A 17,282-nucleotide genomic window follows, 5' to 3' on the forward strand; every position below is an offset into this window, starting at 1 on the left:
TGTGCGCGGACATCACTGTGCGAGCTTGCTCGTTAGGATTCCATGAAAGATGGCGCGGGAACTAAGGTCCGTCGCGGGCTTCGTACTGTTCTTTCGGTTGTTTGTTCTTCAGATGTAATACGAGGAAGCAGCAACGACGCACGAAATGTGCAGCTGGAATTGCGAAGCACGGGACTGCTTCAGATAGCCATCGCCTAGCTAGCCGACCCTACGACTTGGAAAGCAGATGCTTGACACAGCCATCTGTTTCAAGTAAACAACGATATATATTGAAACATGAATCAATTGCAAGGGCGCCGAAGCAAGAGTAACAGAGGACTCGAATACTGAAGACGTAGAATGCTGTACCACATATGCCGCGCACAGCTTCTCGCAGTTACTGGATTGAAACGAAATCACCAGTTTCCTTAGAAACGAACCAAATGATAGTCGGTTAATTTCTTTCGCATAACAAGTTGCGAACCTTCGTAGTTTCCGTCATGTGTGCTTTGCTATAATAACTACGACTAAATGGGAAGAATCAAATGATAAACTAGATTGATTTCTTTCGCACGACAAGTTGCGAATCTTTCACAGTTTGTGTCGTGTGTGCTTTTGTGTAATAACTACGGCGCAACGAGAAGCTTCGCTACCGAAGAACCCGCTATCCAAAGCCGTAGCTAAGAGCTCAATGCGTTGTCTGTGGTTCTCTTGTGCACTGCACTTCTGTAGCGTAGTCAGCCAATAGGTATTCTACAAGAACGGCAAGTCGGCTTTCCCGCGGACTTTCATTGCATTGCGGCCAATGCGCTGTTGAAGCGTCTTTAAATGTGTGTAGCGCGAGTACTTCTCGACAGAGAGTGTGCGTCCGCTGTACTTGAGACTAGCTCAGCATTCAACTTTCGCTTTAGTTCGGCCAATTTCGTGTTTAACTTGAGCATGGAAGTGTCCACAAGCTTCAGAACTAAAGGCAAACAAGAACGCCTGACGGGGTCCTGTGATGCCCTCAGCATAGTATTGCACAAAAAGACACAAACTTACAGCATTTCAGGCACAAACAGCAGTGTTACTAAGTACTGCACAGTAGCAATTAAGAAGCAGCACCATCAAACTTCCGAGAGTGCGCTATGCTGGAAAGCCAACTAACGTTTCGCAATAGGGGTCCCCCCATGTTAGGGAATCTCTACATTCGCACCTGCTCGTTACAATGGATACCTACTTACGTCCATCGAGAATGGTCATCAAATATCGGCTGCAGAGCGCTGCTGCTAAAAAAGACTTGTTTAACAATTTATAAAAAAGCACATAGGCAATCTCAAATAGTCCACGCATATGGTCTTCCTCTTTTATTGACTTTTGTTACAAACGACAATATAACAGCCCACTTGAAGTCAATTTAGAGCACACGTACCGACATAAATATACTTGTTGCGACTATACGAGACAGTTTGTAAATGCTATATCGAGGAAAGGGATCAGTGGGAGTACTTCATACGCAAACTGTAAATACATGGCTGTATGGTCTATATCGGCTCCATGTACGTCACAATCACTAACACCTTCCATTCCATGTGGTGCGCGAACTTTAAAATAAAATTTACCTAGAAGTCGTTACATAACACACAAGATCTACGCGACCAAAGCCATGACCCTAGATTATGCCAAACGTATTACCCCTAAATATATAATCGAGTCGTGAGAAGTCTCTAAATCTGAACTATGACAGTATACAGATGGGTGGGGGGGGGGGGGGGAGGTGCACATATCCGAGTTAGTTCTGCAATCTCACGTTTACCTCAGTCCCCATAAATAACTGCAAGGACTCTTAGTTCTGCAGCGCCACGTTTACCCCTGTCCCTGCATATGAGCTGAAAGGTACAAGCCGGGCTTACCTGCACCCTGGACTCCGGAAGGTTGATCTTGAGCGCTACCTCCTCGCGCATGAAGATGTCCGGGTAGCGCGTCTTGCTGAACAGCGCCTCGAGCACGTCCAACTGGGCCCGCGTGAACGTGGTCCGTTCTCGCCGTTGCTTGCGAGGAGCTGGTCCTGTCGCTGCAAAGACAGACAGAGATGGACGACAAGGTCAGTCTCGATGTGTACATGCGGACTGCTGGCACAGATTTATCGAGCTGTCTAGTTATTCGCGAAAGCGTGTGGGGGCAGGAGACCAACTGTGTGCGATTCGACGTGCGATCCACCGCATGACCTGTCGTGTATATACCGGACCACAACAACCGCGTCCAACAACGTTCTATCGAGTTACAAAAGCCGGAGCGGCCATGTTTCAGGCACGTCGCGCATCGTGAATCAGCCGCGTAGAAGTACGCACTGTTTCGTTTTAAGTCTGCAAGAATTAACTAATTAACTGTAACGAAATAAATTCTTCAGTTTTACGTGCCAAAACCACTACATGATAACGAGGTTCAAGCCATTGAGGAGGACTCCGGATTCATTTTGACCACATGCATATGGGGTTCGTTAAAGTGCACCTAAATCTAAATACACTATAGTGTTTTCCTTTTTCTTTCTCTCTGAATTTCGCCTCCATCGAAATACGGCCGCCGTATGGCCGCGGCATCGAACCCGCGACCTCAAATCGAGCAGCGCAACGCCATAGCTACTGGGCTATACCATGGTGAGTGACGAAGAGTTCGCATTTCATCAACATAACTATATATTGTTTCAATATGTATATCTGTGTCCTTTTTATGTGTACATCCTACGGCATTCCTGCACTTATTTTTCTTGGCGTACCTTTCGCATACCCAACCACAAAACTTTAAAGACCACCGAATCCGTGAAAACGTTGAATTTTGAGCAGTTCGCGAACGTTGCGAGCAAAACACCGTACAAAACTGTTCACACACCCACACACACATGCAAACACACATATATATCACTGTAGTCCATCTTTATGAATTAGGGACCTCTGCATAACAAGGCGGAATAGTTTGAAGTCAAGCTGATTAATGCTGCAGCATTTACCCTCTAGCAAAATGTTACTGTCAAATATAATGAAACTCAATTTGACAATCTGCGCATGCCTTTACTATAGCGCTATTGGTTTATTTGCAACGCTGGGCACACGTCACGAGTCTTCAGAAGTGTTTTGTGTCGTAATGCCCCCCCCTTTCGTGGTAACGACCATCATCATAGTTTCCTCATCCTGCCGCTTTCACTTGCATGTGTGGTGAGTATAGCTTTCCAGAGTGCGGTGCCAAATCTAGGATAATTTCTCAACTTTCCTCGATGAATACGTCGCTATTACTACAACTTGCAGTGCCTCGCCTAACACTTGGCATTATAACTTGGACCATATGCCTGCAGTTGGGTCTTTTTCTAATGCTTGTGGGATCCGCCCCTGTAAAATATCGGCGTTCTGTTGGAAGTCCTATATATATGCGCAAAAAATGAAACAGTCAACAAACCGGCGTGCAGGACAGCCGCGCCTACAAGGTTTTTAACTCTTCAGACCCACGTTAGCATCAATTTTCATTTCGTGACCTATAGGGATACCAATACGTATGATGCAAGGTATCTGTATACTAATGATGCGTCACAGAGATCTGTCGTAACAGCCCGTATCATGAACAAGTGAATGTGATACCCTGCGCTTCGTGCGCACGTGACGAACATTGTCAGAGCAAGAATATCCAGATTGCTACGTGATTCACTTTATGACAGGATCAAAATATGACGACCAGTAGGCAACGTAAGATCAGGAGCTACGCATTCGGAGCTCACTGTTAGCTTAACGGCTAACAAGTTGTGTGTGTGTGTGCGTGTGTGTGTGTGTGAGAGAGAGAGAGAGAAAGAGAAAGATAAAAGAGATGAGAAAGGCAGGGAGGTTAATCGGAAGATAGATATCCAGTTTGCTACCCTACACTGGGGAAGGGGCAAGAGGAGACAGAAAGATCTCAAAAGAAAAGAAAAAAGTGCACCCACATGAAATGAATGGGAGAGGAAAAAGAAACACACACACACACACAAAGGAACGCAGGTGTGTCACAGTCGTTCAAGCAGGCCGCTTGACCGGAGAAACCTCAGTAGCGCCTTCACCGCCTTCTGGTGTGAAGGTCGCATCAGCCAGCACTCGAACATCGTCTGCTCATAAAGCGGTCGGTCATCGAGGCGCGCCAACGCCATCCCGAGTGACTGTCTCCGGGAGCTGTAGCGAGGACAAGGACAGAGGATATGTTCGATTGTTTCCTCGCTACTGCAACTGTCACAGTCAGCGCTTTCAGCCATTTCGATGCGGCAAGCAAGTGCATTCGTGAAAGACACTCTTAGCCATAGTCGGCAAAGAGCAGTTGTCTCGATTCGGGTAGTCCAGATGGAATGCGTAGTAGAAGGGATGGGTCCAGGCGTCGCATTTGAGTATGTGAGAAACCTGGCGTGTTCCACATGGATCGTGTGGCATCACGCGCTAGTATATGCGAAGCTTCGTTGCTGCATCAGTTCTCGATAGTGGGATGGGTCCCTTCACGGCATCTTCGTGAGCCCTCCGAGCAGCTTCATCGGCGTTTTCATTGCCCTTGATGCTGCAGTGGCCTGGGAGACACTGAAAAGTGATGTCATGTCCTTTCTCAGCTAGCTGGTGACATAGCTGCCTTATATCTAGCATAAGTAGGCATTGTGGTCCACGACGTACAGCGGATAGCAAACAATGCAGGGCTGTCTTCGAATCGGTGAATATGCTCTATACTCATGGTAGATATTCACTGATCATGCGAAGTGCGCTGCGAAGTGCGGCAAGCTCCGCAGCAGTCGGCGTTGTCCGGTGAGATGTTTTAAACTGACTGGTCACGGATTTTTCGGGGAAGATCACAGCTTCTGTAGATCCCTCCACAGTTGTAGAGTCATGAGTATAAATCTGGAGATGGTACTTGTATGTCTCGTGCAGCATGAGTAGAGATAGCTGCTTGAGAGCTGGCGACGAAAGTCCTACTTTCTTTCGAATACCCGGTACTGAGAGCCGAACTTGTGAACGAGCCAAACTCCAAGTAGGTGCCCGGAGCCCCTCGGAAGGCGTAGAATCTCAAGGGAGGCAGCTACAGTACGCCGATATCTCCTGGCAAAAAGAGGCACTGGGCCGGTATTTCGGCAGCGCGGCGAGGTGGTGGAAAAGGCCGCGGGCAACGTGCCTGATGTGTGCTTTGAGCACTTCCAATGTCATATGAGTTGTGACTAGGTAATCTTGAGTTATGGCACTTGTGTCCGCTGTTGATGTGCAGTGCGGCAGTCTAAGACAAGCCCCGAGTGCCTGAGCCTGTGCACGCTCGAGTGTTCGGATGTTACTTCTGCCGGTATTCCTCAGTGCAGGTAAGCTGTACTTCAGATACCCGAGAAACAGCGTCCTGTAGAGTTGTAACATTGCGTTTACTGACGTACCCCACGTTTTCCCTCCAAGAAATTTCAGAAGGTAGGAATTGGCCGTTATGAGTTTTTTCAGGTAGGCAACATGGGGACTCCAACTGAGGTACCTATCTATGATCAGCCCTAAGAATATGTGCGTCCTGGAGTAACATAGATTTTTCCCGTTGATAAACATGGCGTAGGACGTCAGTGGCTTCCGCGTAAACGCGACCAGCGCACGTTCCTCAGGTGAAATCTGGAGAACTTGTTCGGCAAGATACGCCGATATTGAAGTCGCGGCTTTTTGAAGCCCCGCGCGCACCTGATGTCCACACGCATATGTCATCGGCGTACACTGATATCTGGACAGCACTTGGTATGCGTTCCACGAGACCAACAAGAACAAGATTGAATAGTGTGGCTAGCAAGTTGTAAAGTAACGTAATGAAAACGAGCAAGAAACACTGCGTTCTCATCATCTGCTGTGGCAAAGCAACCACATTGCGTTCAGGTCGCCATCCTAATGGAATCACTAAAGCTTTCCTCTGCGCCATGTATCATGTCGCTCGAGTTCTCTATGGTAGCGCAATCGAGGAGTGATGAAACATCAGCTGAAGATTTCATCGCGGCACCCGTCTATTTCTTTTAACCTCTAGCGCTAATTCCCACCATTTACGCTCTGTAATAAATTCGAGCTTAAACGACCCGCTGTAGCCTGGCTTTGTACTTTAACACCCCAAAAGCACGTCGACACACGTTCTCTTTTAGCCACGTGTTCAGTCCCTCTTGTCACGTGTCCGCACCCCCTAAATGTGAACCAGGCTGGCACAGCACCCTTCTAGCACAGTCTCCAGCAGTCTGCGTCGCCCACATTACCACCCATCCCCACGTTAGGACGCCAGGCGCTGGGGTCTCCGTCTCCCATGCCAAAGTTTCCCAAAAGCGCCGATGGGTGGCGTCAGGCGCGCGCCCGCGTACAATGCGCCGCAGCAGCCGCGCTCGCGCTCAGCGTCACGCAGCGCCACGCATCGGCGATAGCGGGCGAAGCGCGCGTGCGCGTCCTCGCATACAGCCACAAACCCGGCTAGGCTAGGCCAGGCCGCGGCAGGCAGGCAGCCAGCTGTGAGGACAGCGCCGCTACGCTGCGGCGCCGTCTGTCTCCGCTGCAGCCGCGGGGTTCCTTTCATCTCGGCCGCCATCTCGAACTCGCGCGTGCAGCAGGTTGCGTAAACTACGCGACACTGCGGCGGCGGTGGCGTTGGACGCTCGCTCGCCCTAGCGCTCCCACAGCAAGACCGCGCGGGCGACCAGTCTTCTTCCGCGGAAAACAAGAAAAACAAGAAACTGAATAAAAAAAAAAACTCGCTTGCACTGTCCTCGTCTTCTCTTACCGTAAAAAAAGAGAAAATAGGGGAGGACCTTGCCTTCCTCGATTCCTGCGCTGCTACGAGTCTTTCAGAGCGGCGGATTCCCGAGAGCCTGCCTTACAGCACGAACGAGCGGGGGTGCAAAGCGGGGCGATAGCGAGAAAGAAAATGCGAAGACGATCCTATTAGAGTCGAAGAGTTACGGTGCCCACTGAAGAGCGTGTAGATGAAGTAAAAGAAGAACAAATAATTGCGCACTGTGTTTGCGCTTCCGATTGTGTTCTCTTTCTTCTTCTTCTTGGTATTCTTTTTTTTTTTGTAGGAAGCGTTTCTTTTTGCACGTGCGTGTCGGAAACGTTCTTGCGCGATGCGTCTCGGTTCGCTGCAGTGTGTACACCCGCCGCTCGCCGCAGCTTCCGCAGTTTTGCCCACCTTGTTTCTGTCTTCTCTCGGTAGGCAAATAAATGACGCTGTTACTCGCGCTGGGCGTTACAGCGGCGTTTTGTTAGGTCGAACGAACGTGGCTTCTCTTTATTCTTCTTCGCCAACTCGAGAACTGCACAATTCTTCAATGCAAATCAATGCACGCTGCACTTTGTCAGGCCGCCTAGTTTTTTTTTTTTCTTGCTTTCACGAGCATGGCAGTATCGAACGGAATATTTAGCAGTTCTTCGTCGAGATGTGCTATTATACTGTATACACCTACAGCGAGGCAATGTAACGGTAATCACTTAGATCTCAAGTCAAAGTAGACCGTGCGGCTAAAGTGGTATAGGATTGGCTGGAGCCGCTCATTTGGGTGGATTGGATGGGGCCGCTGGCAGATCCACAAGAGTAAAACATCCCCAGCTCTCATTAAAGCCTCAGGAATAATAATATTGTATGTATTTTAAGACTGTGTATAATTATAGGCTACGCCGCGCCGAAGCGCCTTCCCACTCGGCTTACCACAATACGAAACAGACCATGTTGCACTGTTTATGACTAGACGTACGGCATTGATGAACTGCTTTGCCTTCACCATTGGAACGGCCAATACTGCCCAGCTGTACACATGCAGCTTTCTCGAGACCTTCACACGTGTGCCTCCTATGGCTTTGTCCACGCTTAGTGCCTATAAGCAAGCGATATGGGCAGTGCTCGACAAATCGACAGTCCACTATCAGAACAGAAAGCTCCATCGGTCAGTGTTCCCAAAGGAGCTCCACACAGAAGACTGAGGTACGCGGGTCTACATGAGAGATCTGGAGGACACCATGTCCTACCGATGCTACGTCAGGACGCTGTATACGTACTACCGTCCTGTGTTTCTCGTCTGTCTTCGTTAATTCGCTCTGCAACAAAATGGATTGTACACGTGCGTTATGTTACTTGTGCTCATTATTTTTCTGTACAACCCCTTACCGATACCACGGGGCATGGTGACCAATCGGAACTATACCACTGGTTAAGATCCCTGCTTTTACATGCATTCATTCGCTCTCTTCCCAATCAGCGGCAATTTTTTTTCGTGTCACATAGTAAACATGGAAATGTGCAGTTTGGTTCCTCTCTGTTTCCGCTTGCTCGCGATCTGTGATCAATTGCTGGTCTTCCGACCAATCACACAAGCCAGCGCCAGCAGATGAAATTCGCGCTATATATCATCGTCTTTTCTTCAGCAGATATAGCTGCTTAACCAGGTAGCCCGATTTGCTATCCTACGCTCGGACAGGGAACAATTGAAGAAATGTAGACTAAAGGAGAATGGAACATACGCTTGGTTAACTGTCATAGCTAAACTGCTCCACTGTCGCACTAGAGCGGTTCACTGAAGCCATGCAACAGTTCTCGAAACTGGTAACAGCTACTCGAGGAGGCGTTACCATGGACAGTTTAGAAGTTTATTACAGTACAAATGCAGAGTAAAGGCACAGTGGCAGGTGGGAAAGTGCGTGCAAAATCATTCTAGCACACTAAATCTTCGCACTGTGGCATTATAGAAAACTCTCGGCGAACAGCAAACACAGCTCAAATCTGCATACTACACAGCTGTATACGGTGTGAGCTGTTTCCCCATGCGTGCACGTATGATGGTCTTCACTGTAAAGCTACAAGGGGCTGCAACGCTACAGCGGCAAGGAGGCCGGTGCATGTCAAAACGTACGCCAAAGCCCCGCAATGTCGCACTATCAGAGACTTGTTGGTCGCATTCGGTCGTATATAGTCTCAGTGCGATTACCTTCACGTCGTTTCAGACTGAACAGCCACCTCACGTCCTGAACTCATGTAAATGAGCAGCGCGCCACGGCAAGGTGCCTCCTCGCCGGCTCATCCGGGGTGCATCAGCGGAGGGGATGGAGCGAGTATACGGTATATCGCGCACCTCCACCCGCCGGCAGAGCGCGCGCCGGTTCTCGATAGGATCTGCGGCTCGGCTCGTATCTTTTCGCGACAGGCGCAATCCGGATAATCCGCTCCTGAGCCAATCGGCTTTGGGGGAGGATTCTGTTGCGCGGAATCAACTTGCGCTTTTGGGCACGCGTTTCCGAAGTCGGAAGACGAGAACGAGATGCTTTCGCCGGCTATAATCGAATCTGATCTCGCGGATAACGTATATATACGCGCGTGGCTCGAGAGCTGTTGAACGAATGGCGTTAACCATGCAGTGGAGCCGTTTCGGTGGTAGTCGAGTGATTCGGCGCTGGTTTTCTGATTACACGTTCAGGAGCTTTCAAGGCGGGTAGTTCTGGAGTATAACTGATTGGTCTGTGCGCGTGCTTGTGAGCAGAGTCTAAATGAGCATTGAATGGGTATTTCCGCACGGTAATGTTCAGCGATCGCGAGCAATTTGTAACGCTTTAGGTGTTCGTAATTACATCGTCAAAAGACAAACCAGATATTCGATCTACGTCTGTAATTTTATGCTACCTCTCGACTTACCATTTATCTGCGCATCTTGTCTTACAACGAACAATCTTAGTTATCTCATCTCTATGTGGCATTGTAGTTCTATCGTGATTATTTTTGCGTTCAACTCATCACAGCAGGGACCATTCCTGCCCTTGTAACAACAAACAATGAAATAATACATTCGCTAAATAACGTCACTCAAGACATGAGCATTCACGACGAGAACAACGCATAAAAAAGCCTTATATATAATATGTGTTCATATGTATATATTGGCGGGAATGCAACATGCTGAATTATTGCCGTTGCACATTCTCACGCTCCCTATTTCTTGAAAAAAGAAAGCAGAGTTATAGACAAAACTGGGACCAGAAAGTTGGAGGTTTCTAACCTTCATTTACTACTTTCCGTAGGGAGTATTAGATTAGCAAAAGCATTCGTTAAGCAAGAACTCAAACTTTTGCGTATGCAAGTCGATTACTTCTTTTAGCTTAAAACTCATGCTAGCTCGAACTTAACACCTTTCAATGTACTCTGGTGGCCTGCATTTGAGGTCCTGAACTTCTGATGGCGATATTTTCCCCCAGGTCCGCGCGCAGCTCTGTAGGGCCCGCGGACACCTGTTGGCTTCCTCGGCCGCGATCACCAGCGAATCGGCAGCCCTGCCAAGAACGCACGCGGTGCCCCGAGCTTCTCCTTCGCATCGCCAGGGCGCGCTACCGTCCGCGATCCGCGCGCCGGGCCGGGACCGCAAGCGTAGCGGCCGCAAAAGGTACCGTGCGGCCAACGCCATCTGTCGGAGATGGCGCAGCGCGGCATACTTCCGGCCGCCCACCACGAGCGAAGGGGGGGGGGGGGGCAAGAGGGGGCGCCACTGCCTTGTTATCGAGCGCCGCCGGTAATCCTCTGGCGACGGCGACGAGGCAAAAAAAAGGGGGCCTTCCCTCCCTGCTGCTGGATTATAACCCCACCCCGGGCGGATTAAAAATCAGCCGCGTCGCGGGAAAGACGCCGCAGCGGCGGCGACACAGCCCGGGCCGTTCTCCCTCGGCCGTTCTCCGATCCCCTCTCCTCTTCCTCACCGTACCTTTGCCGGAGCACAAGGAAAAAGCAGGCGAGAAAGAGGCCGGCGCGAAACCGAAACTATTCATGGCGACCCATCGGCATGTATGATATAATGAAGGCGGTTGGCCGACGCAAATCCCGGGAGCGCCCCCGAAAAATTGTTCCTTTGTGTTCCATATCGGTATCCAACGACTCCCCTCCATCGCCGGGCTCGCTAATCCGCCGGGGGTTCCCGTAATAATCCCCGCTTTTGTCCAAGTGAGCAGCGCATCTGCGCGCGCCGCGCCTAGCCATTCACGGGCGCCGCCAAACAGGGAGGCGGTGGGCGCAGGAGAGAAGGTGGTGCCTGAGCGAAGCCGAAGCCACGTCTCGCGGGTCGCGCGGCCACCGTCGCTACAGTGAGCAACGGTGGTGGGGGAGGAGGGGGAGGGGGCTTGCGCCCTTGCTTACCCCCCGCCGAACCCCAATTAGGAGCTCCGGAACCCCCGGCCGCGAAAAAAAATGTATCTTTCTTTATTTATTTCTCTCTTTCATTCTTACCTTCTCCGGGCAATGGGGAACACCCGAGCGCAAAGAGGACACAATACGCGTCTTAGGCCTATCGCCGTGGTGCAAGCAAGCACGGCACGTCGCTTTCACGGCAACACGCCTGACATTGGTTGATCTCGCCGACGACGCTTCGTGCCCGTTCGGTGCGTCTAAATACACACGCAGTGGCTACGCTGTAGCCCCGCGCGCAGAAGACGCCTGGGTGGCATAGGCTACCGCCCCTATAATAGCCTCCTAGCATTCTTTTCACAGAGCGCCGTGGCAAGTCGTCGTCTGCTACGTCGTCTGCACACTTGCGTCGCGTATATAGCCTCGCCGCATGTGTGGACACAGTGTGCGTTGCTCCTTCTCTCTGCGTCTGCAAGCCCCGACAGCTCCTTTGTGTGCCCACAGCACTTGCTTAGTTCAACACGCTCAGAGACAGACGCACACGGTGCTGAAAGACGTCGCAGCATATATATATATACATACACACTCTCGCAACCAGGGACGATGACAATGCGCGTCTTTTCTCCGGTTTTAAGCAGGCTTTTGTACATGGCACTTGCTCAAACAGACGAAGCAACAGACGTACAGATGGCATATGGTACGGTGGCAGCAATGGAGGCTGGATGCCAGCGTGTTTCTTTACCTTCTTTTCGACGCGGCCTTGAAGGTAACCCCCTAACAGTTCATGTTTGGTTACACCCGAAAACGAGCTCACTATATATATACGTGCCGCGTGTAGGAAGAGTCACAGAATCCTCTTAGGCTTAGCAGAACCGCAAATATGTTGGCTCAGATTACGACGCGCGGAAGGCGATGTCACTGGCACGTGCGCTGGCTAGAACTCGATACGCACTTTTTGTAGGAGTTGTTTGCGCTCTTAATGCCACTGCCCTCACGACAAAGCCAAAGTGCTTAATGCGATTTCCGACGCGTGCGACTTAAACCGCCTTCTGTGTGGACCCGTATCTTCGCCGGAGTTCATCTTAAACCCTTCCCCGCCCTAATCCCTTCTTAACTGGAGAATGTGTGTATATGTGCTTCCGTTTCTTACATGTAATGCCTTTGAGTACATGTGCTGGCTTCGAATAGCCTGGCCTTGCCCTTTGCTCATACCATGTGTACCTGTATACAGCATAATCTCATCCGACTGACTTCCTTGGGCTGTTTTGCGGGTTAAACATTTCGACGTCTCGCCTTGTACGCAATAACTGAAATAATGAAGGTCTAAATAAGCAATTCCATCCAATTTCACAAAAGTGCAATCAAAAGAAAATGAAGCGCTAATATCTGCAGAATCCGCCACTATGGAAACTAATCTAGCGCGACAACAAGTAATGCATAACATTTCCATGAAGTTCATCGCCATAACTTTCAGTCTCCAGATTTTTGTCCTCAGGAATCCGTCGTTAATATGCTGTTTTCAGAGCTCCGATTAGAAAAAGAAAGGAAAGCTATTTAGAACGTGATTTCACGCTGCATCAAGATATTGCATAGGCTTATTTAGTATACATGCTATACGCTAATAATTCTTCATTCATCAGATGCGCTGTATATTCCACAGGAAATCGATTTAGTTTCGAATGTCAAACATCTGCTAACTACAAAAACCTAATCTCAGATGATTAAAAAAAGCCTGAATGAAGCTTATTGTCTGGTCGAAAGAAAATTACTGGCTTCTTTGATTATTGAAAGAAACGAATTTTACTGGTTATCCCATCACAGTGACAAGCTACCCCCTTGCAATCTTCTAAAGCGATTCGCCATACGACAGATGACATGCGTACGTTTGGCTTCAGCAGTAAGTTAGACAAGATGCAGTTCCTTACGGATTCACGTTTTACTTGCCCATTCAAAATGCACGGCTGCCGCAAACAGCGGTTCCTGTACTGGGTTTATAAGCTGCAAGATACAAGATCAGGGCAGCATGGTGTCTCAAGCAATATTCAAAACATGTACTGACTTCTATGCATACGCTTGCGTATACTATACCGTGGACGCATGAAACTGAAAAATGACATTTAAAATTTAAAATTAGAACAGTGAAATCGCAAGATTGCTTTTGACGCATGTTAGTGGCGTATCCATGAACCACACGTCGATGTAACGTCGTTATTTGAGCGGGAAAAGAGCTTTATCCTTTTGCGGAACCTATGAGTACGGGCTTTGGATTGATGTTTGACTACACCCGCGATTGCATTCCACTTGTCCGTGAGAGCAAATATCCGCCCTTGACGTGGAACGCTGATAACCCCTTTTTTGTGCTGGAGCTGCTTCTTGTTCCATGTTTAACGATATATGCTACAGAGTTGTGCTTTCTGATAAAGTAGGTTACTCTGCTTGCATCCAGTTAGACTGTACGGAACTTGATTAAAGTATACGGTCACTTTAAGAAATGCAACCAAGCATGGGGCACGCAGTTACATACGCACAACAAGAAAGTAGCCAGTCTCACTTCTGTCTTCGGTATACGCACGTCAGATCTGGCTTTAGTGCGCACTAAACATTCACAGTGCCGGACAGCGACGGGCTTCAAAGAAGGCTCCCTCCACCTTGGGAAACTCCATATCGCTGATCACGTGACACGCGATGCGCGCCCATAGAAACCAGAGGGCTAACGTAAGATCGTTATCGCTTCGGAAACATGACAGAACCCGTTGACAAGCGGAGGGGGAATCCCCGCGAGTCATCAAAACTTTCATTGTGCGAGCCCACTCTGTTCTCTCGAACGTATACGGGGAGACAGACAGAGAGCAAAAAAAGGAAAGGAAAATACCGAACCTAGGTTACGCACGAAATGTGAACAGTATCAATACGTCCGCGCCGTCGGTTCAACCTAGATATAGAGGGGCACACGGCAACAAAACGTTACACGTGCCTTTTGGAACATCATCGAGCAGGCCGTCGGGCGAGGCCGTGTATATACGCATTTCAACGGCAGCTGGTTTGTGGCACCACGACAAAAGGTTAGGCTATACACCGAGGCTCGATGGGAACGCGTGCAACGTACGGGAGATCGGTAAGTCGATTACAAGCGCACTAGCGGAGGTCGCCGCAGAGTATACATATGCGCATAATTTATATTTTTGGCACATAAGGCGCATCTGCGCTGAATTGCCAATTATGCGCTCGCAAGAAACGGAAGTCAAGCCGCCTAAATTAATGCTAAAGCGTTTCGCTGCGCCATATGTAATCTTTGCGCCTTTTTTGACACTATCGCCAATCGCGACCGCAGCAGGCGACGATAAGAGCTTTATTGTGTTCTTTTTCTCGCTACAGATGTGTTTATCTGAATGACAGACAATAAATATAACGCGCCGTCGCCTTCCCCCTTCTTGATTGCAAATTTACAATTCGGCCGCTTGGGTGTTGAGACTTTTGGCACCGCATGGACTAAGTGGAGTGCCCGCGACTCCTTCACAAGGGAGTAAAACTGCTTGTCCCACATTTAACTCCCATTTTCGAGGCTTAACCAATACTTCCCAAAAAAGGGTGCGCGCATTCCCGAAAATGGAGTGAAATATAAAGCAACTCACCCATAAAGGTAGTCAAATATAGGAGGAGCACTTACGCCTGCATTAGGGGCTGCCCGTATACAATTTTCGCAAGTTTAGTGTATTCTCCGAAAAATTGCATGCATGTTCACCCTGTTTGTATAGTTTCCGCCACTCTGAGTGATCGTGCTCTGTTAGGGCTGCACAAGAACTACAGAAAATGGAGCCAAATATAACTCGCGCGAAATGAATTGTCAGCACACAACTTGTAAGAGTTCTCCTACACTCCCGGGAGTGTAAGCTTAATCTACACCTGTGCCAGATCTTAGCCAACATGTAGAATGCTCAACTGAGGAACATGCAGGTAGTCCTGCAACGCAAGTAGTCATTAGTATTATTGCTTTCAGGATATATGTGAACATCAACAACGGTTAAAATAGAGGCAGAGAAAAAAGCATTTTTGTATTTGGGAGGGATATGGGGTTTACGAATTGTGCCCAAAGTGATTTAGAATCTTCTTTCGCCGCCTTGATGAAGTTTGACATCGAGCTGAATACCTTGGTATTGTTTTGTTACATGGAATGCATAGAGCAACATAACAGGCACGAGTAGGTTCCAAAGCATAAACTGTCGGTGGGACATCTCCTACATATAGCCTAAAGAGAACGCGCGGTTGCCAACAGAAGCTCAAATTGGCGGAATAGACAAGTGTGCACGTACTCGAAGTAAACATCGTGCAAGAAAAACCACATATACTACAACAATATTACGCAAGAATGTACAAGTTCGTGCGTTTAATTTTACGATATCGCTAAAACATTTACACGCAACATGCCGCGCATACACGTTGAGCCAGTGAAGGCAAAGCTGAGCGCCATTTTACTACCGAGCAGCGCACTTGTATTCAAGTTCAAAGCCTGCAGTGCAGACAACTGGTATCTCTATAGCCACAACGTGTTATCCCGCATTCACGTTGACGAGATGCGACGCGAGAATTTACATTGCAGTCTTCACTGTAGAGGAGCAGCCGTCCAGATGTTACAGAACATATTTTACTGCTTCAAGTGCCCAAGACTTTGATCACAGCTGCATTGGGTGATCGTAACTCGCTGGTTGGCACGGCATTGGCGCCAGATGCTGAGGCGATTGCAAGGCTGTAAAAACTCGGCAAGGCGTATATGTACTACGAAGCTTTCCAAGTCCACCGCCAAGCTGCACCAACGACGTTTTGAGGCCAAGCAAAGCGATGGTTCGAGCCCCCTTTGTCTTTAACTGTTCGCAGCAACGTTGATCGACCTTGATCGCACTGATCAGTTATGCGGTGCAAGTCGTTCGCTTGACGCCTTACCGCGGTAATAATATGGGTTTGGTGGTTGCTACCTATTTTTGTCTTTGGTCTGATATACCTTGGTGCCTTGTCGGTGAGTGCATGACTCTGGATACATACTATGAATTCTAAATTATTTTTTAGTTATTTTCGTTTGGTCCACCTAATTTCTAGTCGGCAAGGCTGCTTAGATTGAAAGCGCCCTTTGTGTAAATGCAAAGGAACGACCCTAAAGAGACGATAATGAATTTTCAACAAATTTCCATGAGTTCGCTTACCTCGTACATACGGAAACGCTCAGTTTCGTCCCCCACAAGGGTTGCTCCCAATCTCGTTATCTAATATTTTCCTCACGAAAACACTTTCAGCGCAGAAAATACAGCATTATCTCTGGTCACTTGTCCACATAACTAGTGCCGTATGGTGACGTCATCAAACTGGCAACAATGCGTTCCAGTGTTAACTGTAAGAATGTATGACGCATTCTTGCGGCACGATATGGCTGAAGCTAGCTGGACGTCAAACAGGTTCACCTCAGATATAGCCCCCCTTTCGATGTAAACCGGTTAACTTGCCGGGAGTTCACAACAGTTAACGCGGCGGCAAGGAATGGCACACTGAGTCGGCGACAGTCACGTGCCTGTGATGCTTGGATACCGTTCCTCGTCTTCACGGATTGACTGATTTATTCGGGATTGGAAACGTTGGTCGCTGCAGTACATTATACATTTAAGTGTATGTCGCCAGCTTCTCCACGACGTTAAATTGTTAAATGAATGATAGGTGAAGTGAAACCTTTCAGTTATTACGCTAACTTCAGCATTAAACTGAGGTCGCCAGGCAACAAATTGATGACTGCGATACTATAACTTTGTAGCTGAAGTCAAAACCACCACGTCATACCGTCGACCGCACACAATAAGCAGTAGACGCGCCCACAACGCAGATGTAAGAATTCACACGCGCTGAGTCAAGCGAACCGGCAACAAATGGGTATCGTTGCGCGTAGAGCTTAACGTCGACTCCACTTCGGTTGCACCCATACGCAGGCGCTCTCGGACTTTCTCTGTATAGTTAAGCCGACCACGCGCAACGCTAAGAACGGAAACCGTTCGCAACAGCGAGCAATGCTGGCATCGGAGACTAACCACCGCGTACTGTCTTTCCTCGTGACATTCTTCCAACTAAACCGTGGCAAGAGCCCCCTCCGCCCATATCCTACGCCCTCTTCTCCTTCCACCTTGTAGCCCGCGCCGAACAAGCGTCTC

The 17,282-nt window shown here is 48.8% G+C and overlaps 1 protein-coding gene across 6 annotated transcripts in view; it reads right to left on the reverse strand.

The window, feature by feature from the left end:
- Positions 1-17,282, reverse strand: part of LOC126544931 (uncharacterized) — a 163,614-nt gene that overhangs the window by 9,815 nt on the left and 136,517 nt on the right. For all 6 annotated transcript variants that reach the window (XM_055077962.1, XM_055077961.1, XM_055077960.1 and 3 more), the window contains one exon: positions 1,872-2,032. In XM_055077962.1, coding sequence (XP_054933937.1) covers positions 1,872-2,032 — 161 coding nt within the window. The remainder of the gene's footprint in view (positions 1-1,871; positions 2,033-17,282) is intronic.

The sequence above is a fragment of the Dermacentor andersoni genome, chromosome 10 (genome assembly GCF_023375885.2).
Source record: "Dermacentor andersoni chromosome 10, qqDerAnde1_hic_scaffold, whole genome shotgun sequence".
In the NCBI taxonomy this organism is placed as follows: Eukaryota; Metazoa; Arthropoda; class Arachnida; order Ixodida; family Ixodidae; genus Dermacentor; species Dermacentor andersoni.